At 44.6% G+C, this 25,885-nt stretch overlaps 1 protein-coding gene across 1 annotated transcript; it reads left to right on the top strand.

The window, feature by feature from the left end:
• Positions 1-24,665, top strand: LOC121557894 (protein phosphatase 1 regulatory subunit 1B-like). The gene is made up of 5 exons (XM_041871372.2): positions 1-436; positions 19,986-20,069; positions 21,530-21,602; positions 22,195-22,326; positions 24,337-24,665. Exons 1-5 carry the CDS (start codon positions 338-340, stop codon positions 24,516-24,518), a joined length of 570 nt encoding a protein of 189 aa, XP_041727306.1. The 5' UTR covers positions 1-337; the 3' UTR covers positions 24,519-24,665.
• The last annotated feature ends 1,220 nt before the right edge of the window (positions 24,666-25,885 follow it).

The raw sequence follows: 25,885 nt of genomic DNA, 5'->3' as shown, positions 1-25,885 counted from the left end.
AGGCAGACAAATAGAGAGCGCGCGTGAGCACGAGTCAGGAAGAGTGCGAAAGAGGGAGTACCAAAGACCACACACCCAAATAAAAGAGAAAACGGTTGCAAAGGAGAGGAGGGGGAATTCCAAATCAAAGCCCAGTGCATGATGGTCAATGAGATCAATATAACTTACAATCCGAAATTTGTTTTCTCAAGGGATATCATCAGGCTTCTGTGAATTGCCAGTGGAGTGAACAAGTGAGTAGCCATCCAAGTTGTTCTACCTTGGCCATCTGTGACTTGGCTCCTTGTTGGACGGTCAGACTGTCAGAGCTGCTATAGACCCGGTGCTGCCTGCAGAGATGGACGCAGATGCCAAGGACAAGGAGAGGAAAACCAAGATCCAGTTCTCAGTCCCGTCCGCAATGCCCCTTCAGCTGGACCCACGACAGGTGGAGATGGTGAGTGTGTGTGTACGTGTCTGTGTGGAAAAAGTACCCAATTGTCATACTTGATTAAATGAAAGATACCGTAATAGAAGTAAAAGTGAAAGTCACCCACTGAAATGCAACTTGAGTAAAAGTCTAAAAGTATTTGGTTTTAAATATAGCCTACTTAAGTATCAAAAGTAAATGTAATTGCTAAAATATATTTAAGTATCAGTAAAAGTAATTTCACATTCCTTTTATTAAGCAAACCAGATGGCACAATTGTCTTTTTTTATTTACGGATACCCAGGGACACACTCCAACTCTCAGCATCATTTACAAATTAAGCATTTGTGTTTAGTGAGTCCGCCAGATAAGAGGCAGTAGGAATGACATGGCATGTTCTCCTGATAAGTGTGAGAATTGGACCATTTTCCTGTAACAAGTACTTTTGGATGTCAAGGAAAATGTATGGAGTGAAATGTATATTATGTTCTATAAGTAAACATTTTCAAAAATATAAATAGTAAAGTAAAGATACAGTTCTTTGAGTAGGTATTCATACCCCTTGACTTATTCCACATTTTGTTGTGTTACAGCCTGAATTGAAAATGGACGAAATATATTTTTTTCTCACCCATCTACACACAAAACCCAATAATGGCAAAGTGAAAATGAAATACAGCAATATCTAATTTATCTAAATGACTTCTCCCCATTTTAGCTACTGTTGTATCAATATGTTTTGACCATGACAGTTTACAATCCAGGGTTACTCCAAGCAGTTTAGTCACCTCAACTTGCTCAATTTCAACATTATGTATTACAGGATTTAGTTGAGGTTTAGGGTTTTATTGAATGATTTATTCCAAATACAATGCTTTTAGTTTTAGAAATATTTAGGACTAACTTATTCCTTGCCACCCACTCTGAAACTAACTGTAGCTCTTTGTTAAGTGTTGCAGTCATTTCAGTCACTGTAGTAGCTGACGTGTATAGTGTTGAGTCATCCGCATACAAGCTTTACTCAAAGCCAGTGGCATGTCGTTAGTAAAGATTTAAAAAAGTAAGGGGCCTAGACAGCTACCCTGGGGAATTCCTGATTCTACCTGGATTATGTTGGAGAGGCTTAATTTAAAGAACACCCTCTGTGTTCTGTTAGACAGGTGACTATTTTTCCACAATATAGCAGGGGGTGTAAAGCCATAACACATACGTTTTGGAAAGGCACACACCTGTCTATATAAGGTCCCACAGTTGACAGTGCAGAGCAGAAACCAAGCCAAAGATCGAAGGAATTGTCCATAGAGCTACGAGACAGGATTGTGTTGACGCACAGATCTGGGGAAGGGTACCAAAAAAAGTCTGCAGCATTGAAGGTCCCCAAGAACACAGTGGCCTCCATCATTCTTAAATGGAAGAAGTTTGGAACCACCAAGACTCTTCCTAGAGCTGGCCGCCCGACCAAACTAAGCAATCGGGGGAGAAGGGCGTTGGTGAGGGAGGTGACCAAGAACCCGCTGGTCACTCTGACAGAGCTCCAGAGTTCCTCTGTGGAGATGGAAGAACCTTCCAGAAGGACAACCATATCTGCAGCACTCCACCAATCAGGCCTTTATGGTAGAGTGGCCAGACGGAAGCCACTCCTCAGTAAAAGGCATATGACAGCCCACTGGGGGTTTGCCAAAAGGCACCTAAAGGACTCTCAGACCATGAAAAACAAGATTCTCTGGTCTGATGAAACCAAGATTGAACTCTTTGGCCTGAAAGCCAAGCGTCACGTCTGGAGGAAACCTGGCACAATCCCTACGGTGAAGCATGGTGGTGGCAGCATCATGCTGTGGGTATGTTTTTCAGCGGCAGGGACTGGGAGACTAGTCAGGATCAAGGGAAAGATGAACAGAGCAAAGTACAGAGAGATCCTTGATGTAAACCTGCTCCAGAGAGCTCAGGACCTCAGACTGGGGCGATGGTTCACCTTCCAACTGGACAACGCCCCTAAGCACACAGCCAAGACAACGCATGAGTGGCTTCGGGACAAGTATCTGAATGTCCTTGAGTAGCCCAGCCTGAGTAAAGGGTCTAAATACGTACAGTTGAAGTCAGAAGTTTACATACACCTTAGCCAAATACATTTAAACTACGTTTTTCACAATTCCTGACATTTAATCCTAGTAAAAATTCCCTGTCTTAGGTCAGTTAGGATCACCACTTTATTTTAAGAATGTGAAATGTCAGAATAATAGTAGAGAGAATGATTTATTTCAGCTTTTATTAATTTCATCACATTCTCAGTAGGTCAGAAGTTTACATACACTCAATTAGTATTTGGTAGCATTGCCTTTAAATTGTTTAACTTGGGTCAAACGTTTTGGGTAGCCTTCCACAAGCTTCCCACAATAAGTTGGGTGAACTTTGGCCCATTCCTCCTGACAGAGCTGGTGTAACTGAGTCAGGTTTGTAGGCCTCCTTGCTCGCACACACTTTTTCAGTTCTGCCCACACATTTTCTATAGGATTGAGGTCAGGGCTTTGTGATGGCCACTCCAATACCTTGACTTTGATGTCCTTTTGATTTATGCTTGGGGTCATTGTCCATTTGGAAGACCCATTTGCGACCAAGCTTTAACTTCCTGACTGATGTCTTGAGATGTTGCTTCAATATATCTACATAATTTTCCTTCCTCATGATGCCATCTATTTTGTGAAGTGCACCAGTCCCTCCTGCAGCAAAGCACCCCAACAGCATGATGCTGCCACCTCCGTGGTTCCCGGTTGGGATGGTGTTCTTCGGCTTGCAAGCCACCCTCTTTCTCCTCCAAACATAACGATGGTCATTATGGCCAAACAGTTCTATTTTTGTTTCATCAGACCAGAGGACATTTCTCCAAAAAGTACGATCTTTGTCCCCATATGCAGTTGCAAACCGTAGTCTGGCTTTTTTATGGCGGTTTTGGAGCAGTTGCTTCTTCCTTGCTGAGCGGCCTTTCAGGTTTTGTCGATATATGACTAGTTTTACTGTGGATATAGACACTTTAGTACCGGTTTCCTCCAGCATCTTCACAAGGTCCTTTGCAGTTGTTCTGGGATTGATTTGCACTTTTCGCACCAAAGTATGTTCATCTCTAGGAGACAGAACACGTCTCCTTCCTGAGCTGTATGACGGCTGCGTGGTCCCATGGTGTTTATACTTGCGTACTGTTGTTTGTACAGATGAATGTGGTACTTTCAGGCATTTGGAAATTGCTCTCAAGGATGAACCAGACTTGTGGAGGTCTACAATTGTTTTTCTGAGGTCTTGGCTGATTTCTTTTGATTTTCCCATGATGTCAAGCAAAGAGGCACTGAGTTTGAAGGTAGGCCTTGTAATACATCCACAGGTACACCTCCAATTGACTCAAATGATGTCAATTAGCCTATCAGAAGCTTCTAAAGCCATGACATCATTTTCTGGAATTTGGCACAGTCAACTTAGTGTATGTAAACTTCTGACCCACTGGAATTGTGATACAGTGAATTATAAGTGAAATAATCTGTCTGTAAAGAATTGTTGGAAAAATTACTTGTGTCATGCACAGAGTAGATGTCCTAACCAACTTGCCAAAACTATAGTTTGTTAACAAGACATTTGTGAAGTGGTTGAAAATCGAGTTTTAATGACTCCAACCTAAGTGTATGTAAACTTCCGACTTCAACTGTATGTAAAATGTTTTTTTTTTTAATGTTTTGAATAGATTTGCAAATATTTATAAAGAATGGTTTTTGCTTGCAATTATGCTGTATTGTGTGTAGATTGATGAGGGGGAAAAACTATTTAATCCATTTTAAATTTAATCCATTTTAGAATAAGGCTGTAACGTAAATGTGGAAAAAAATGGGGTCTGAGTACTTTCCGAATGCACTGTATGTGTGGGATACAGAGATGAGGTAGTCAATCAAAAATCGTGTTAACCACTATTATTGCACACCGAGTGAGTCCATGCATCTTATTATGCGAGTTGTTAAGCACATTTTTACTCCTGAACTTATTTAGGCTTGCCTGACTGTAAGTCGCTTTGGATAAAAGCGTCTGCTAAATGGCATATTATTATTATCATAATATCAGTGTGTTGACAGACAGTTATGTAACTGAGTGAGCAGGACTTTATGTTTTCATTGTGTGCATATTTTTCAGCTTGGGCTGAGGGGTACTGAGGTGCTATTGCTACTTTAGCTGACAGCTGCAGGTTCCGTGCCCAGAAACTGATGAGGCAACTATGTCCCTGAAATGTATTAAAGAGACAGAAGATAGACAAAAGAGAAAGAGAGGGAGGGAGAGAAAGAGAAGTGAAAAGGTCAACGTTAACACCGTCGAAATGTAAAATGACTGGTGACGTTACAAGTTAATTAATGGTTGTTTGAGTTTTGAGAAGACGGTCAGGGGAGATGAGATAGAGTTAATACAATTTTCACGATCAGCTAGGAGTATTACGGGAATAAATAAAGCCTGTTCTACCTTTGACATATGGGAGTGTTTTTAAATGACAGTCAGTCAAGGGATAAGACAGATTCCTCCAATCTTCTCCTCCTCTCCTTGGATGCCCTCTCACTCAAGGGTCATCTTCTAAACAAATGTACACCCAGATGTTCCGTGAGAGATGCCCATTTGGTCTATGCTATGTGGGGAATCCACTCGGTAGACGTGCATGACTAACTAGGTATGATGTCAGGAACTGCTAAGACAACACCCGGAACATCAACATTTTTACACATCTGCTGTTTACGGTTTACAGATAGCCCGAGGCTTTACAAGAGCTGTTTATCTGGAGTCTATCAAGTAGTTTGTTGTTGAGGCAATGTCCAGTGTGAAGAATCTATTAGCACATGAATGGGGTCTTCTGTGGAACTCCGCGAAGGATGTCAAAAGGCAGTGGTCAACTCTTTTAGGATGACGTGCGATGGTTAAACCCTGATGTGTAGTGGCACTGTAATGGCCCATAACGTTTGGGAAGAGTCCCTGCATGAATTTCAATGGGAACACCCCGAACCACAGAACACCCATCTGAAAGCTACATGTATAATGTATGCAAATGCAGAGCATCCAAGGACTGTGTACAACTATACCAAAAAACACAGCCACATTAGCACAGAGATGTGGTCCGATATTTTGGAGGGAGGTGAGGGAGAGAGGGAAAGGAGAGAGGGATAGAGGTAGAGAGAGATGCATGACCTTTATAGTGTGGTGGTGGGAAATTAGAAAAGAGAGAAGAGAGGTTATTGGGGAATGACAAACAAATAAGGACAAAACAAATGAGGAAAATGACAGATTAAATCGAAAGTAGATTAGTTTTGGGTGTCTGAATTGATGGGAGAATAGTGAGGTCTGTGCCAGATCCAAGCTCTCATTACAGAACAAATAGGTTCAAACCTGGGACTGCTGCACGCCAGAAAACAGTGTTAGTCCTCTGAGCTAAAGCCTAGGCATCAGTTTAGGGAGCTTCTGGTCTGCAGGCAAGGATATCCATCACTCGAGTGTGGATACAACGCAGTCTACAATTGACACAAGTCCCATTTGAAAACAACTTGCAATTTCTTCATTTATGAATCTTCTAGATTGACTCGATTTACATGGAATTGACCCCTACCCTAAACTACAGACGATATATTTAGCTTCAGACGTATAGCTTTTATATGTTGGGATTGTATGTATAAGGTAAGGTATTTATTTTATTTTTTGTCATTTAGCAGACGCTCTTATCCAGAGCGACTTACAGGAGCAATTAGGGTTAAGTGCCTGAAGATAAAGCCGCTTAGATGTCAAGGGTTATGTCATGCTCACGTTACTATTATACAGTTGAAGTCATTAAAACTTGTTTTTCAACCACTCCACAAATTTCTTGTTAACAAACTATAGTTTTGGCAAGTCGGTTAGGACATCTACTTTGTGCATGACACAAGTCATTTTTCCAACAATTGTTTACAGGCAGATTATTTCACTTATAATTCACTATATCACAATTCCAGTGGGTCAGAAGTTTACATACACTAAATTGACTGTGCCTGTAAACAGCTTTGAAAATTCCAGAAAATGATGTCATGGCTTTAGAAGCTTCTGATAGGCTAATTGACATAATTTGAGTCAATTGGAAGTGTACCTGTGGATGTATTTCAAGGCCTACCTTCAAACTCAGTGCCTATTTGCTTGACATCATGGGAAAATCAAAGAAATCAGCCAAGACCTCAGAAAAACAATTATAGACCTCCACAAGTCTGGTTCATCATTGAGAGCAATTTCCAAACGCCTGAAGGTACCACGTTCATCTGTACAAACAATAGTACGCAAGTATAAACACCATGGGACCACGCAGCCGTCATACCACTCAGGAAGGAGCCGCGTTCTGTCTCCTAGAGATGAACATACTTTGGTGCGAAAAGTGCAAATAAATCCCAGAACAGCAGCAAAGGACCTTGTGAAGATGCTGGAGGAAACAGGTACAAAAGTATCTATATCCACAGTAAAACTAGTCATATATTGACATAACCTGAAAGGCCGCTCAGCAAGGAAGAAGCCACTGCTCCAAAACCGCCATAAAAAAGCCAGACTACGGTTTGCAACTGCACATGGGGACAAAGATCGTACTTTTTGGAGAAATGTCCTCTGGTCTGATGAAACAAAAATAGAACTGTTTGGCCATAATGACCATCGTTATGTTTGGAGGAAAAAGGGGCACGCTTGCAAGCCGAAGAACACCATCCCAACCGTGAAGCACGGAGATGGCAGCATCATGCTGTGGGGGTGCTTTGCTGCAGGAGGGACTGGTGCACTTCACAAAATAGATGGCATCATGAGGAAGGAAAATTATGTGGATATATTGAAGCAACATCTCAAGACATCAGTCAGGAAGTTAAAGCTTGGTCGCAAATGGGTCTTCCAAATGGACAATGACCCCAAGCATACTTCCAAAGTTGTGGTAAAATGGCTTAAGGACAACAAAGTCAAGGTATTGGAGATGCCATCACAAAGCCCTGACCTCAATCCTATAGAAAATGTGTGGGCAGAACTGAAAAAGCGTGTGCGAGCAAGGAGGCCTACAAACCTGACTCAGTTACACCAGCTCTGTCAGGACGAATGGGCCAAAAGTCACCCAACTTATTGTGGGAAGCTTGTGGAAGGCTACCCGAAACGTATGACCCAAGTTAAACAATTTAAAGGCAATGCTACCAAATACTAATTGAGTGTATGTGAACTTCTGACCCACTGGGAATGTGATAAAATAAATAAAAGCTGAAATAAATCATATTATTCTGACATTTCACATTCTTAAAATAAAGTGGTGATCCTAACTGACCTAAGACAGGGAATTTTTACTAGGATTAAATGTCAGGAATTGTGAAAAACTGAGTTTAAATGTATTTGGCTAAGGTGTATGTAAACTTCCGACTTCAACTGTATGTGGTATACAGTATATGGACCCTTTACTTGTTAAATATGTGTGTTGTCATTAGTTAAAGGGGTCATCATGTGGCCATTGTAACGATTACCACAGTCTGGTTGTCAATAAACAATCTGGTTTTATGATAATTTAGTCAAGAGACAACAACAATGCCATTACTGAGATACTCCATTAATTGCAGCTGTGATAAAAGCAGCCAGAGAATACCGAATTCATCATCAATTTGCACAACTCGCTCATTACGCATTCAGATAGACAGACACTGTATGAATGACTGTAATTTGAATATATGTGTTAAGATGCCATCCACAGTGTGTTCCTGGACAGATAAGAGCTCGTCTAATGTAAAAGCCACCCACATCGCACGCCTACAGTTCTGTGCATGATTGGATTGGCAAGCACTTCTCTCTCACACACAGGCCTCACAAGCATACGATAGAAACATGGGGGGAAAGGAAACAGACCGGTGTAATTATTATGTATACATTCAACATGTTGCTCGCCAACTAGTGAACAAGTGGGTGGAGACATTGTTCCAATAACAGCATTCCTGTCTGAGGCAGAATGATAGCCTTTTCACACTACAGAGCTGAGCCAAGCCAAGCTGTACTGGGCTGGCCTGGGTTCGCATTCAACATAGTTGCTGGAACTGTGCTGGAAAATACAATTTGAAAAGCATATATTAAATGCAGTACGGTTCAGGTTAGCCCTGTTGTGTGAAAGGGGTGAGTGTAGTGTGTAGTGTATGAGAGAGTATGAAGGTTATTGGGTGACTTTTAGCAGCATAAGAATCTCTCTCTTTCTCTTGTCAGGGTCCTTCTCAACGCCGTGAGGGGCAGAAGTTATGATATACATATATCTAAATGGAGTAAACATGTACACACAACACTATACTGTGTTTCAACAAAAGCCACCCCGTTTCATTTGCTACTGCACACTGTCATCTTCAGACATTTACATTCACATCATGATTGAATCAGTTCATCAGCTGTGAGGTATGATAACTGTAAATGGCAGTCCAAAGAATTCCATTTTAGTACAGGGTTGAGTCTATACTTTACCCTTTAGGGAAAATGTCATAGCAGAAGCGAAACAAATAGCCTCTTGTCCCAATTACATTATCTTTGGCATTTTAAGAAACGCTACCCATTACTTATGCTCAAAGCACATATGATTACTTTGAAGTTCTATATTTCTGGAGTTCTATAGTATGATAAATATAAGTTATTATAAGACTTTTATGTAAACAAATTAACTCCAAAGCATCCCATCCAGATTCCAAAAGTAAGGGCACTGAGAAAAAAAAGTGCTCATTTTGTGATGGGTGATTTGAAGGAGTCAGGCACAGGAGGGTAAATCACAGAATACAGAGTTTATTCCGGAAAACAGAGTTACGCAGGATAGCGTCAAACAGTCCAGTGCACAAAACAGGCGCACTGGAGCAAATACAGGCACACAGGGAAAATATACCCCGGCAATACAAAATACACGTAGCTCAACCGAGCTATACTCTCCTCACATAGAACAATCACCCACAAGGACAAGGGGGCAGAGGGAACACTTATACAAGTACTAATGAGGGGATATGAACCAGGTGTGTGTAAATGACAAGACAAAACAAATGGAATGATGATATGAGATGCGGCAGTGGCTAGAAGGCCGGTGACGACGAACGCCGAAGCCTGCCCGAACAAGGAGGAGGCAGCATTGGAGGAAGTCGTGACACATTTGTTAGTTATTTCCTCTTTTTTTGAACACTTTATTTATAGTTTTGTTAGTTATTTCCTGGGATGTTGTTCATCACCTTTTAATCCCAATCAAATCCCTGCCAGATATATTTTTGCAGCCTTGGCAACAACCATAGGCAATAACTATAGAGCACAAACAGATCTGGCACCAGGCTACAGATGTTCACTGTTTGTTTTGGACTATGGACTCAGTCGGTGGTCTCTGACCTGGCATGACCTCTCATTACCATCTTGGTTGCTTGAATAAAAGTTGAATCTGTTCTTACATCTCTTTTACCCCGTCTCCTATCCTCTCCGTCGTGACACATGGGTTACCTAATCTGGCCCTCCAGATTCCATCCACCCAATCAATCACCTTCATGTAATGGCTCCCTGGCCACTCTGGCTGATTGGTGACTACAGCGAGCCACCGCCGCCTTACAAAAGTGAGGGCTACACAACATCGATGTCATACCCGTTTTTCATCACTTACACATGTATATTGTCCTCTGTATGAGGTACGTTAATCCATAAACAATTGTTTCAGAAAGGTTGTTAAATTGAGGGCCGTGTTCATTGGGCACCAAACCGTGTTCAAATGTGCTGAAACAGAGAGGGACTACCTTGGACTTTGACCAATTAGAAACGCTAATTTCCAGTTTCTGTGCAGAATGTTTGAAAAGGTTTTCCGTTGTGTGCCCTGATGAACACAAACCCTTTCTATAGGGTAATTATGTATATGAGTCATTAAGATCAATGATCGGAGGATGCATGTCTTGTCTCCATCACTTTTTGGGGACCTTGCAAACTCAGAGTGGCTCAGGTGTATCCATAGAGATACACTATATATACAAAAGCATGTAGACACACCTTCAAATTAGTGGATTTGGATAGTTCAGCCACACCCATTGCTGACAGGTGTATAAAATCGAGCACACAGCCATGCAATCTCCATAGACAAACAATGGCAGTAGATTGGTCTTACTGAAGAGCTCTGTGACTTTCAGCGTGGCACCGTCATAGGATGCCACTTTTCCAACAAGTCAGTTTGCTGAAGCACGTAAAAATTGTCTATCCTCGGTTGAAACACTCACTACCTAGTTCCAAACTGCCTTCGGCACAAGAACTGTTCATCGGGGACTTCATGAAATGGGTTTCCATGGCCGAGCAGCTGCACACAAGCCTAAGATCACCATGCGCAATGCCAAATGTCTGCTGGAGTGGTGAAAGCTTGCCGCCATTGAACTCTGGAGCAATGGAAACGTTCTCTGGAGTGATGAATCACGCTTCACCATCTGGCAGTCTGACGGACGAATCTGGGTTTGGCGGATGCCAGGGGAATGCTACCTGCACAAATGCATATTGCCAACTGTAAAGTTTGGTGGAGGAGGAGTAATGGTATGGGGCTGTTTTTCATGGTTCGGGCTAGGCCCCTTAGTTCCAATGAAGGGAAATCTTAACGCTACAGTATACAATGACGTTCTAGACGATTCTGTGCTTTCAACTTTGTGGCAAAAAGTTTGGGGATGGCCCTTTCCTGTTTCAGCATGACAATGCCCCTGTGCACAAAGCAAGGTCCATACAGAAGTGGTTTGCTGTGGTCGGTGTGGAAGAGCTTGACTGGCCTGCACAGAGCCCTGACCTCAACATCATCGAACACCTTTGGGATTAATTGGAATGCCAACTGCGAGCCAGACCTAATCGCCCAACATCAGTGCCCAACCTCACTGATGCTCTTGTGGCTGAATGGAAGCAAGTCCCCGCAGCAATGTTCCAACATCTAGTGAAAAACCTTCCCAGAAGAGTGGAGGCTGCTATAGCAGCAAAGGGGGGACCAACTCCATATCAGTGCCCATGATTTTGGAATAAGATGTTTGACGAGCAGGTGTCCATATACTTTTGGTCATGTAGTGTAGATAGAGGACTCATCTTTGTATCCGTGCCATTTTAGCGTATGTGACAGCATGGGCAGCGCCATTAAGGCAATCTCCATTTTGTAGTAGTACATTTTCTTCTTCACGATTGGCTGATCCCTCCTGATGACCCGGTTTGACATGACTCTGACAGGGTCACCAGGAGGAATCAGCCAATGAAGTTGGATGTCCCACCCAGTTGACTACATTAAAATGGTGGAAACCAATTAATGGCGCTGCCCATGCTACTATGGCATTTTGTATCACTGTATACTGTACAAACAAATTTACTCATCTACTTCGGATATCCAAAAATATACACTACCGTTCAAAAGTTTGGGGTCACTTAGAAATGTCCTTGTTTTCGAAAGAAAAGCCATTTTTTTGTCCATTAAAATAACATCAAATTGATCAGAAATACAGTGTAGACATTCTTAATGTTGTAAATGGCTATTGTAGCTGTAAACGGCTGATTTTTTGTGGAATATCTACATAGGCGTAGAGGCCCATTATCAACAACCATCAGTTCTGTGTTCCAATGGCACGTTGTGTTTGCTAATCCAAGTTTATCATTTTAAAAGGCTAATTGATCATTAGAAAAACCCTTTTGCAATTATGTTAGCACAGCAGAAAACTGTTGTGCTGATTAAAGAAGCAATAAATCTGGCCTTCTTGAGATTAGTTGAGTATCTGGAGCATCAGCAATTGTGGATTCGATTACAAGCTCTAAATGGCCTGAAACAAATAACTTTCTTCTGAAACTTGTCAGTCTATTCTTGTTCTGAGAAATGAAGGCTATTCCATGCGAGAAATTGCCAAGAAACTGAAGAGCTCATACAACACTGTGTACTACTCCCTTCACAGAACAGTGCAAACTGGCTCTAACCAGAATAGAAAGAGGAGTGGGAGGCCCCGGTGCACAACTGAGCAAGAGGACAAATACATTAAAGTGTCTAGTTTGAGAAACAGACGCCTCACAGGTCCTCAACTGGCAGCTTCATTAAATAGTACCCGCAAAACACCAGTCTCAACGTCAACAGTGAAGAGGCGACTCCGGGATGCTGAACTTCTAGGCAGAGTTGCAAAGAAAAAGCCATATCTCAGACTGGCCAATAAAAAGAAAAGATTAAAGATGGGCAGTCTGAGATATGGCTTTTTCTTTGCAACTCTGCCTAGAAGGTCAGCATCCCGGAGTCGCCTCTTTACTGTTGACGTTGAGACTGGGGGCGTGCTCAGTCCTCTTTTTTTTCCTGTAGTCCACAATCATCTCCTTTGTCTTGATCACGTTGAGGGAGAGGTTGTTATCCTGGCACCACACGACCTCATCCCTATAGGCTGTCTCATCGTTGTCTGTGATCAGGCCTACCACTGTTGTGTCGTCGGCAAACTTAATGATGGTGTTGGAGTCGTGCCTGGCCATGTAGTCATGGGTGAACAGGGAGTACAGTAGAGGACTGAGCACGCACCCCTGAGGGGCCCCCGTGTTGAGGATCAGCCTGGCAGATGTGTTGTTACAATTGAATCCAGGTGAAAGCTATGATCCCTTAAATCCACTTTAATCAGTGTAGATGAAGGGGAGGAGACAGGTTAAAGAAGGATTTTTTAAGCCTTGAGACAATTGAGACATGAATTGTGTATGTGTGCCATTCAGAGTGTGAATGGGCAAGACAAAATATGTAAGTGCCTTTGAACAGGGTATGGTAGTAGGTGCCAGGCACACTGGTGTGAATGTGTCAAAAACTGCAACGCTGCTGTGTTTTTCACGCTCAACAGTTTCCTGTGTGTATCAATAATGGTCCACCACCCAAAGGACATCCAGCCAACTTGACACAACTATGGGAAGCATTGGAGTCAACATGCAGCATCGCTGTGGAACACTTTCGACACCTTGTAGAGTCCATGCCCAGACGAATTGAGGCTCTTCTAAGGGCAAAAGGGGGTGCAACTACATTTTCAGAACGTGTTCCTAATGTTTTCTACACACTCAGTGTATAGTATAGGCTACAAAATAAACGTTCCAGTGACACTGACTCACTCAATGATGAAGATGAAGCATAGGCTTCTCACTGGTGATGGCCGATGCGCTTGTGCTGATATCTCAAAATAAGCTAGCCGACTTTGAAAATCTGTGCTGTTCGCTCAGAATCACTCAAAGGTTGAGATTATTATTTTGGGCTTCTACAGACAGATTCGTCTTCTCTTTTCAGCAGTAGGCATTTGCTTTCCAAACGGTGGGCCTATGTTTTTCTCACAGTAGTATTTTGAAATTTTGTGAAAGGCAAACTGACAGCTGCAACCAACCATAGAAATATAATCCATAGATGGCAGTTCCCATTCAAGTCAGGACTGGCAGCCATTGCTAGTGTACCCATGAGTTTAACAGCCAGGGTTAGAGGTTCCAAAATCCTTCTATGGATTATATCTATGGCCACAACGCAACAAGCTGTTCTATATTTGGCGCACGTTTTTGGTGCACATGCTGCCCAAATTGTGGCCTTCCCGACTGTAAATGCTTGTGATAAAACTTCATCCACAGCTATTTTTTTAACCTATTGATCCTCTGTAGCTAAATTATGCTCGCTGGTGTAGTATTTATAATTGTTATTATTTATGTCTGTTCAGACAGGAGTAATATCGTTTTGGGGAAAACTATTTTTAATAGCCGAATCCATTTATCAGGGAGGGCTGCAGCACCTACAGCACCCCTACTTCCTGTTGCCCTGCTGGTAAGAATAACAAATATTGTAAAAAATTAGCCACAATCTCAATTGGTGGGAATGAAATGGACCGGGTTTCATCCACCAGATACCTAGGTGTTTTAGTTGATGAAAAGTTGTCCTGGAAAGATCATATTCACTTTGTCTGCAGCAAAGTGATGAAGTCCGTTGGTATCATCAGAAAGATTAGTGGTTTGGTTCCTATCACTATACTACAGCTTAATTTACTCATATCTCATTTACTGCAATATTGTCTGGAACAGTACTTACAGTATGCTTCCTACCTACACAAATTACTCATCACGCAGGTGGCTACACCTCCTCTAACTACTTGGCTCCATCTTCCCCAATATATTGTCTATCTACAACATTAATATACTCCAATTATGCACCTTCATTTACAAATATACATACAGTACCTCCCAGACAGCCTACCTAAACCCTTCAATGGATTCCTCCCGGTTAATTATCAAATCCATGCATACAATACAAGACACTGTGATAAACTTGACCCTCCCCACTGCCACACCTCACATAGTCAATTCTCTATCAGATATAGAGGTTCCATTCTATGGAATTCCTATCTTCACATTGCCAAAACATCATCATCCCTCAATAACTTCAAGCGTAGACTAGGGGTCAGCCTGATGAACCAAACTACCCAGTAGTCTCCTCCATGTAGTCTAACTCTTAACACTCACACATGCACACACACACACACACATAATCAAACATGGTTTTTCATGTACACTGAGTATATCATGTACATGTACTGTTTGAACACTTCTTTTTATTCTTTTAAAAAAACGTATATTTGTATATGTTTTTTTGTGGTGTGGTTTTCATATAAGCCCTTTTGGGTTTCCAACTCACCTGTACACTGTTTTTAGCAGTAAAAAAAATTATCTGTACTGTTTAGTATTTCACTTGTTTTCTTTTGGTGTGAATAAATAAAACCTACAAAAATAAACTATAATGGACATTTATAGACATGAATAGTGGATAACCATACTATCGTTATTTCTAATAATTATCAGCACAGGATATTAGTGAGTTTAGCTCAACTGTATATCATAATTTAATTGAGTTGAGTGATTGAAGTGAGAGATAGTGTTCTAAAAATAGATGTTAGTATAGTACAGTAGGCCAATGTTTCAACTGACACGTGGGTAGTGAATGTGTTGCCTTGGAAATGCGGCTGAACGTAAGTGTCACAAGGTAGATAAGTGACAGGTTCTAGGTTTGGGATTGAGCAGGCAGCGTGAAGCAGAGGCATTTTGTAAGGCATGGTTTCCATCATTGCTTCAGCACATTTCATTTCAGCCATTTCTCAATTCAGTTCCACAATTCAGTTATAAAGCTTCATCCCCATATCAATAAAGTCACATGCTCTGTCAATTAACCAATAGGAATTGTATAGTCAATTCAATAACTGAATAACATCTGTATCATCTGTATCCACCATATCAATAAAGTCACATGCTCTGTCAATTAACCAATAGGAATTGTATAGTCAATTCAATAACTGAATAACATCTGTAACTTCAAAGTTGTCACGATCGTCGTAGGAAGTGGAGGACCAAGGCGCAGCGTGATGAACGAACATGTTTATTTATCATTAGCGATAAACACGGACAATGAACAAAAACAACAAACGACTCGTAACGTCCTAGGTAACATAGACCAAACACGGAACAAGAACCCACCAACACAAAGGGAAAAACAGACAGTTTAAATATGGCTCCCAATCAGAGACAACCAGCCACAGCTGACACTCGCTGCCTCTGATTGGGAGTCACTCAGGCCAACATAGAAATAAACAACCTAGAACTCCCAACATAGAAATACACCACAATGAAAGAACACACCCTGGCTCAACATATAGAGTCCCAGAGCCAGGGTGTTACAGTACCCCCCCCTAAAGGCGCGGACTGCGACCGCGCCTCAACTAGAGCAAAACAGGGGAGGGCTGGGTGGGCATTCCTCCTCGGCGGCGGTTCTGGCTCCGGCCTTGCCCACCACCCTCCAATAAACCCCCCATAGCGCCCCTGGTCCGGTCTGGCCCCGCTGGCTGGAGCTGAACTGGACGTAGCAGGAGCGGTTAGCTTCAGCTCCGTAGTGGAGCAGTTGACCGGTACCTTACCAGGCACCGGTGACCCAGGCACGGGTTGTGCTGGACTGACGACGCGCACCCCTGGCTTGGTGCGTGGAGCCGGAACGGGCCGGACCGGGCTGACGACTCGCACCCCTGGCTTGGTGCGTGGAGTAGGAACGGGCCGAACCGGGCTGATGACTCGCACCCCTGGCTTGGTGCGTGGAGTAGGAACGGGCCGAACCGGGCTGACGACTCGCATCCCTGGCTTGGTGCGTGGAGTAGGAACGGGCCGGACCGGGCTGACGATGCACACCCCTGGCTTGGTGCGTGGAGTAGGAACAGGCCGGACCGGGCTGGCGACGCACACCCCTGGCTTGGTGCGAGGAGCAGGGACAGGCCGGACCGGGCTGACGATGCGCACCCCTGGCTTGGTGCGTGGAGTAGGAACAGGCCGGACCGGGCTGGCGACGCACACCGTAGACTTGGTGCGAGGAGCAGGGACAGGCCGGACCGGGCTGGCGACGCACACCGTAGGCTTGGTGCGAGGAGCAGGGACAGGCCGGACCGGGCTGGCGACGCACACCGTAGGCTTGGTGCGAGGAGCAGGGACAGGCCGGACTGGGCTGGCGACGCACACCGTAGGCTTGGTGCGTGGAGCAGGGACAGGCCGGGCCGGGCTGGCGACGCACACCGTAGGCTTGGTGCGAGGAGCAGGGACAGGCCGGACCGGGCTGGCGACGCACCCCGTAGGCTTGGTGCGTGGAGCAGGGACAGGCCGGACCGGGCTGGCGACGCACACCGTAGGCTTGGTGCGAGGAGCAGGGACAGGCCGGACCGGGCTGGCGACGCACACCGTAGGCTTGGTGCGTGGAGCAGGGACAGGCCGGACCGGGCTGGCGACGCACACCGTAGGCTTGGTGCGAGGAGCAGGGACAGGCCGGACCGGGCTGGCGACGCACACCGTAGGCTTGGTGCGTGGAGCAGGGACAGGCCGGGCCGGGCTGGCGACGCACACCGTAGGCTTGGTGCGAGGAGCAGGGACAGGCCGGACCGGGCTGGCGACGCACCCCGTAGGCTTGGTGCGAGGAGCAGGGACAGGCCGGACCGGGCTGGCGACGCACACCGTAGGCTTGGTGCGTGGAGCAGGGACAGGCCGGACCGGGCTGGCGACGCACACCGTAGGCTTGGTGCGAGGAGCAGGGACAGGCCGGACCGGGCTGGCGATGCACACCGTAGGCTTGGTGCGAGGAGCAGGGACAGGCCGGACCGGGCTGTGGAGACGGATAGGAGACCTGGAGTGAAGAGCTGCCACAACCCGTCCTGGCTGAATGCCTACCCTCACACACTCTGTGTGAGGCATCAGCACAGGACGTACAGGGCTGTGTACCCGTACTGGCATAACAGCACGTGACACTGGCGCAGGATATCCGGGACCGAGGAGAGGCACTGGAGGCCACGAGCGCTGAGCCGGCACACTCCGTCCTGGCTGCATGCCCACCTTCGCACAACACGTGCGGGGTGCTCGCACAGGACGTACCGGACTATGCCGGACCACTCGTGGCACAGTACGCAGCTCCGCATACCCCGGAACCTGACCAGTCTCATGCTGCCATGCCTGAGTACAGGGAGTTGGCTCTGCTCTCCATCCAGGCTCCGCCAACCTGCCTTCTGGCCCCCCAAACCCGGTGGCCTCCTCTCCAAATCGCCCTGTGGCAGCCTCCTGCTGCCCAGCCGCCCATGCCGTGTGCCCCCCCCCCAAATTTTTTTGGGGGTTGCCTCTCGTCCGTCCGACGATGACACTGCTGACGCCGCTGCTCCTCTCTCGCCAGGGCCTTAATCCTAGCCCATGGCCCTTTGCCCCCGAGCATGTCCTCCCAGGACCACAATTTTCCCACCTGGGCCATCGCCAACCTCTCCATCTCCTTTCCCGGCGCTTCCTCCCATGTCCAGTCTGCCTGCTCCTGGACACGCTGCTTGGTCCTTGTATGGTGGGTTCTTCTGTCACGATCGTCGTAGGAAGTGGAGGACCAAGGCGCAGCGTGATGAACGAACATGTTTATTTATCATTAGCGATAAACACGGACAATGAACAAAAACAACAAACGACTCGTAACGTCCTAGGTAACATAGACCAAACACGGAACAAGAACCCACCAACACAAAGGGAAAAACAGAATATGGCTCCCAATAAATATGGCTCCCAATCAGAGACAACCAGCCACAGCTGACACTCGCTGCCTCTGATTGGGAGTCACTCAGGCCAACATAGAAATAAACAACCTAGAACTCCCAACATAGAAATACACCACAATGAAAGAACACACCCTGGCTCAACATATAGAGTCCCAGAGCCAGGGTGTTACAAAGTAACTCCAATTAGCTTCTATAAGCCCGGTGCAGTATATTATATTACCACTACTTAACACATATTGACGTAGCAATATTGGTGGAATTGCACATCACCCTGACAGTTGTCTTGCGTGGCCATCTGAAACCTGGGCTCTCGAGGCTACCATGACTGTAGACTGCAGGCTAGTTGTGAGGAGGAGGAGGGGAATTTAAAGTGATGCCCTTCAGTTCTGGCCCCCTACCCACATAAAAATAATACTACAGTTTACCATAGAATACTATAGTACTTACTATATGATTAGATATAATTATGTAGTAAACTGTAGAAGCTTGTACTCCACACTGTAGTATCCCTCTATCGTGTAGCGCTTACTATAGACCTTTGTAGTATACTGTAGAATACCATACTACACACTATTGCTCAGAACTGTTGACCCAACTCAATAGGCGGTCTATCATGAACGTGTCTTCTATTCTGGTTGAGGTGTTCCCTCACTAAACAGTAGGCGTAGTCTGGTAGTTGTGCCATTTTAGCTAACCCTAGTCGGCAGGTGTTACTACAATATACTAGTCATGTCCGCAAAAACACTTCAGTATACTAGTCATGTCTGCGTGAATACTACAGTCATGTCCGCAAAAACACTATAGTAAATACTATAGTATACTACAGTCATGTCTGCAAAAACACTACAGTAAATACTACATTAATATCCTCAAACACTACCATAAACTACAGTCATGTCTGCAAAAACACTACAGTGAATATTATAGTATATAAATATATTAACAATACAGTATTTAGACCTTAGTATAATATGGACAGCAATGGATGTGGACTGGACTTGAAATGAGTGGATGAGAGTTGACTGACTGTCTGTCTGCCTGTCTGACTAAAGAACAGGGGGAGAGGCTGTAAGATTGATTGTCCAAGAGCATTTGTTAAGAGAACTGGAAGTGCATCAGACGGGGGAAGGAACAGCCAGGATTAGGCTGTGGTGGAAAAAACACAAGATTACAGAGGCTGAGGATAAGGAAATAAAGCAAAATAGTGGAGGGAACTGTAATCCGGCTATCTCGATCCCAGCAAGACTCATAAACCAGGACGTGCATTTTCAACATGATGTAATCCTGATTTTGGACAATCAAGTGCCCAAATTGTTGAATAGTGTTACATCACAGGCTGGCATGCCTTGTCTCGTTCACAACTACAGAACAGTAATTGGTCACTGAAATGTTCACTTGGTCATGCATTGTCAATTAAATGAAAATTGGAATTAGGTGGAAGTTAGGATTCACCCTTAAGCAGTTTGAGAGATTTAATCCAAACAAATGCTTTCACTTTTGTTCAGATTCGGAGGCGGAGACCAACACCCGCTACGCTATTCCGTTTGACAGACCAACCGTCTCCTGAGGAGGAAAACGACAATCACCAGGTAAAACAGCACCACCTTAAGGTCTGGAGGAACTATCACACCACTAAACCTACATGCAGTCCTTGAAGTACTAACCACAGCATTCAATTACATTATGTCAGTGGTGGTCCCCCAACCCTTGTCCTGGAGAGCAACGGGTTGTGCAGGATTTTGATCCTAACACACCTGTTTAAATTAGTATCTTAATTTGAGACAGTTTGCTACAACAGGAAAATAATCCTGCAGCAATAAGAAATATGAATCTTTATGTGGATTATAATTCATCTTTAAGAATCTAAGATGGGGGGGCTGTAGGTTCTACTAAACTAACATATGGAATTGTTTTAAGATGGTCATACCAAGGATCATTTAGCTATTTGATTTGGACCCATTTAGGTATAAAAAAAAATTAAAATACAAATATTTGACAAAACATTGAATTTGGCCCATAGAAATGCTTCGAATAACATATTCATATATGGAAAAACAGGTAGTGATTTTTTTTTTATCAAAAGGAGGTTTGTTTTAAAGTGTCTGTCCTATATCTGGAAGATATAAGAAAGATCAGGAAATAATTTGTATATATTTTTTGACCCATATTTAAAGAAACAATTGGGGCACTAAATTACTTCCATATATACTTCCATTCATTTTTTACACTGGTAGCGGTCTACCTTCAGACAAGCAAAACAGACACCATCGTGTTCGTGATAGTCTTATCTTTCCATATTGGCCATAGTAGTTTTCTAGGCCAAACCATTCAGACGCTAGAGACGTTTTCGTGAGAAGACCGATTTTCGGGATTTCTCAAGGTCTGACAAACACCACTGTAGGTCGGCCACCTTTCACCGCATATGCGGAAGGCAGCCATTGGTGGATGCGGTGGATTGAGACGCAGCCCATGAAAAATACGGATTTTTTTTCTTAAAACGGATTTTGATGGGGATTTTTTAATTATGCTAGTTAGATTTACGCGAGCGTGGACATCGACTCTATCGATATTTATGTAGTGGTTGATACATTTTTCGTAAGGGAAAATCAAGTCTGAAATTTAAAGTGGAAATTACAAACGTCAGAATACACTACGAGTCCTGCAATGCAGGAAAGTTCTACTGCAACAGGGTGATGAAATTAAGATCCTACATCTGTACATGTCTTATCAATAATTTGATTAGTTGAATCAGGTGTGTCAATGTTGGACTGTAACTAAAGTCTGCACACTTTGTGGCTCTCAAGAACCAGGTATGAAGACCATTGCATTATGTGACAATCTGTTGTGGTTGTCTCAGTGTTCATTTGAGGGCAAAGCACTGTTTTCTTTTGCCATGTTTTGGATGTGCAGTGAGTTAGTCTGATACAGCCAAAATGGGACCCTAATCCCTATATTGCACACTACTTTTGGCCAGTAGTGCCTTACATAGGGAATAGTGTGCCTTTGTAGATTTAACCTTAGAATATCGTTTTTCTCTTTACCTGCGTAGTGGGTCATTGGGGAAAATGGCGTCCTCACCAAGAAAATTAATGCGCATGTGTACCAGCCTCCATCACTCAAAGGTAGGTTGACTGTCCATCATCCTATTATGTAATCAGTGACCCATAAAGAGTTTGGGAGAGTTGAGGAAACCACTTCCTGTCTGTAGACATGTTTTCTGGCCTGGGATTTGTCTATATCCGTCTTGACTGAAAGGGTTTTAAGTGGAAATGGCTTAATCATGAGGTGTGTGTGTTGGGTTTGTTTGTGTGTGTGTGTGTGTGTAACTGAACGTGTGTGTGAACGTGTGGGTGTTGTGAGATTAGGGGCAGAGACAGCTGTGAGTCTCCACTGCTATGGATCATCCAGGATTATAGGACAGCTGCATTGCAGACAGGCAACATCACACACACTCGCATGTACCCATTCCTTATAGTATAGTATATTTACTATTAGCATGACCTGAAGCCTTGCGTAAAGTCTCGTGTCCCGATCTGTCTGTCTGTCCATTTCTTCCTGTGGCTGCATGCTAAAGTACGATTTGGCGCTTTTGGCCTTAGCTGATCTTAAAACTGTTTTGGTTCTAAAAACGATCCCCCTCTTTTCTGTGCATCTGTCTGTCTGTCGTTCTGTCTGTGTATGTCTGTCTGCCTGTTTGTCTGTGTGGTGTCACAGCCGTGCAGAGGATGGCTCAAGCCCACATGAAGTCTCTGGGAACCTGTGGCCCTGAAGAGACAGATGACTTCTCTGGGGAGGAAAGCGAGGACTGTGAGGAGAGCGTGGATATATCCCACGTCTCCACCACTGGTGAGAGAAGCACAACATGGGTGTTATGTCCCAAGTCTTACGCAGTGTGCACTCGTGCACCCCTCCCCACACTCACCCATTTCAAAGCATTGGATTTGTGCAAGCATGAGATAGAGGGAGTTTCCACAACTTTCACATCAGTGCTTTATTTTTAAATTCAGCGAGTGAACAAGTGCACACTTAAGGCTGAAGGGTAGAGAATTGGAACACAGAAGGAGTATCAGCAGAAATACTCTATCACTCGCTTGCACGCACAAATACAGTGGGGAAAAAAAGTATTTAGTCAGCCACCAATTGTGCAAGTTCTCCCACTTAAAAAGATGAGAGAGGCCTGTAATTTTCATCATAGGTACACGTCAACTATGACAGACAAAATGAGATTTTTTCCCCCAGAAAATCACATAGTAGGATTTTTAATGAATTTATTTGCAAATTATGGTGGAAAATAAGTATTTGGTCAATAACAAAAGTTTCTCAATACTTTGTGATATACCCTTTGTTGGCAATGACACAGGTCAAACGTTTTCTGTAACTCTTCACAAGGTTTTCACACACTGTTGCTGGTATTTTGGCCCATTCCTCCATGCAGATCTCCTCTAGAGCAGTGATGTTTTGGGGCTGTCGCTGGGCAACACGGACTTTCAACTCCCTCCAAAGATTTTCTATGGGGTTGAGATCTGGAGACTGGCTAGGCCACTCCAGGACCTTGAAATGCTTCTTACGAAGCCACTCCTTCGTTGCTCGGGCGGTGTGTTTGGGATCATTGTCATGCTGAAAGACCCAGCCACGTTTCATCTTCAATGCCCTTGCTGATGGAAGGAGGTTTTCACTCAAAATCTCACGATACATGGCCCCATTCATTCTTTCCTTTACACGGATCAGTCGTCCTGGTCCCTTTGCAGAAAAACAGCCCCAAAGCATGATGTTTCCACCCCCATGCTTCACAGTAGGTATGGTGTTCTTTGGATGCAACTCAGCATTCTTTGTCCTCCAAACACGACGAGTTGAGTTTTTACCAAAAAGTTATATTTTGGTACATCTGACCATATGACATTCTCCCAATCCTCTTCTGGATCATCCAAATGCACTCTAGCAAACTTCAGACGGGCCTGGACATGTACTGGCTTAAGCAGGTGGACACATCTGGCACTGCAGGATTTGAGTCCCTGGCGGCGTAGTGTGTTACTGATGGTAGGCTTTGTTACTTTGGTCCCAGCTCTCTGCAGGTCATTCACTAGGTCCCCCCGTGTGGTTCTGGGATTTTTGCTCACCGTTCTTGTGATCATTTTGACCCCACGGGGTGAGATCTTGCGTGGAGCCCCAGATCGAGGGAGATTATCAGTGGTCTTGTATGTCTTCCATTTCCTAATAATTGCTCCCACAGTTGATTTCTTCAAACCAAGCTGCTTACCTATTGCAGATTCAGACTTCCCAGCCTGGTGTAGGTCTACAATTTTGTTTCTGGTGTCCTTTGACAGCTCTTTGGTCTTGGCCATAGTGGAGTTTGGAGTGTGACTGTTTGAGGTTGTGGACAGGTGTCTTTTATAGTGATAACAAGTTCAAACAGGTGCCATTAATACAGGTAACGAGTGGAGGACAGAGGAGCCTCTTAAAGAAGAAGTTACAGGTCTGTGAGAGCCAGAAATCTTGCGTGTTTGTAGGTGACCAAATACTTATTTTCCACCATAATTTGCAAATAAATTCATTAAAAATCCTACAATGTGATTTTCTGGAGAAAAAAAATCTCAATTTGTCTGTCATAGTTGACGTGTACCTATGATGAAAATTACAGGCCTCTCTCATCTTTTTAAGTGGGAGAACTTGCACAATTGGTGGCTAACTAAATACTTTTTTCCCCCACTGTACATGCTCTAACTCACTCACTCACTCATTTACTCACTCTTGAAGGTGCAATCTGTTTGTTACTGTAATTACTTTACTACAAAAATATTTGGCTAAGAAGCAAAACAAACAACATTAACCTTTAACAATAGCCTCTTCCTCTTCCAGTATACCCAGATTCCCAGGAGGACCAATCAGAGAGGTTCCAAGGGTCAAGGCTCAATTCAGAGGGAAGAATTGCCCACTTTCTTCACCTGAGAGTCCCACACGGAGAGGAGGAAGAGGAGGAGGATGACGAGGAGAAGAGGGAAAAAGGGGGACCAAGGAGGACAAAGAAGAAGGGAGAATGACAGAGCGCTGTGTGTTACAGAGAGGCGATTCAGTATACCGAGTGGCAAAAGATTGACGATCCAGAGTGATGTTTCATAATTATTATACACTGCTCAAAAAAATAAAGGGAACACTTAAACAACACAATGTAACTCCAAGTCAATCACACTTCTGTGAAATCAAACTGTCCACTTAGGAAGCAACACTGATTGACAATACATTTCACATGATGTTGTGCAAATGGAATAGACAACAGGTGGAAATTATAGGCAATTAGCAAGACACCCCCAATAAAGGACTGGTTTTGCAGGTGGTGACCACAGTCCCTGACCACTTCTCAGTTCCTATGCTTCCTGGCTGATGTTTTGGTCCCTTTTGAATGCTGGCGGTGCTTTCACTCTAGTGGTAGCATGAGACGGTCTACAACCCACACAAGTGGCTCAGGTAGTGCAGCTCATTCAGGATGGCACATCAATGCGAGCTGTGGCAAGAAGGTTTGCTGTGTCTGTCAGCGTAGTGTCCAGAGCATGGAGGCGCTACCAGGAGACAGGCCAGTACATCAGGAGACGTGGGGGAGGCCGTAGGAGGGCAACAACCCAGCAGCAGAACTGCTACCTCCGCCTTTGTTCAAGGAGGAGCAGGAGGAGCACTGCCAGAGCCCTGCAAAATGACCTCCAGCAGGCCACAAATGTGCATGTGTCTGCTCAAATGGTCAGAAACAGACTCCATGAGGGTGGTATGAGGGCCCGACGTCCACAGGTGGGGGTTGTGCTTACAGCCCAACACCGTGCAGGACGTTTGGAATTTGCCAGAGAACACCAAGATTGGCAAATTCGCCACTGGCGCCCTGTGCTCTTCACAGATGAAAGCAGGTTCACACTGAGCACATGGCAGACGTGACAGAGTCTGGAGACGCCGTGGAGAACGTTCTGCTGCCTGCAACATCCTCCAGCATGACCGGTTTGGCGGTGGGTCAGTCATGGTGTGGGGTGGCATTTCTTTGGGGGGCCGCACAGCCCTCCATGTGCTCGCCAGAGGTAGCCTGACTGCCATTAGGTACCGAGATGAGATCCTCAGACCCCTTGTGAGACCATATGCTGGTGCGGTTGGCCCTGGGTTCCTCCTAATGCAAGACAATGCTAGACCTCATGTGGCTGGAGTGTGTCAGCAGTTCCTGCAAGAGGAAGGCATTGATGCTATGGACTGGCCCGCCCATTCTCCAGACCTGAATCCAATTGAGCACATCTGGGACATCATGTCTCGCTCCATCCACCAACGTCACGTTGCACCACAGACTGCCCAGGAGTTGGCGGATGCTTTAGTCCAGGTCTGGGAGGAGATCCCTCAGGAGACCATCCGCCACCTCATCAGGAGCATGCCCAGGCGT

The sequence above is a fragment of the Coregonus clupeaformis genome, chromosome 1 (assembly GCF_020615455.1).
Source record: "Coregonus clupeaformis isolate EN_2021a chromosome 1, ASM2061545v1, whole genome shotgun sequence".
In the NCBI taxonomy this organism is placed as follows: Eukaryota; Metazoa; Chordata; class Actinopteri; order Salmoniformes; family Salmonidae; genus Coregonus; species Coregonus clupeaformis.
The sequence above is the reverse complement of the archived record's forward strand: the minus strand, read 5'-3'. Positions and strand labels throughout refer to the sequence as shown.

Coding starts and splice junctions, on each gene's coding strand:
- LOC121557894 (XM_041871372.2), top strand. CDS start 338: ATGGACGCAGATGCCAAGGACAAGGAGAGGAAAACCAAGATCCAGTTC. Junction 20,070..21,529: donor AGGAAAACGACAATCACCAG/GTAAAACAGCAC, acceptor TTACCTGCGTAG/TGGGTCATTGGGGAAAATGG. Junction 21,603..22,194: donor CCAGCCTCCATCACTCAAAG/GTAGGTTGACTG, acceptor GTGGTGTCACAG/CCGTGCAGAGGATGGCTCAA.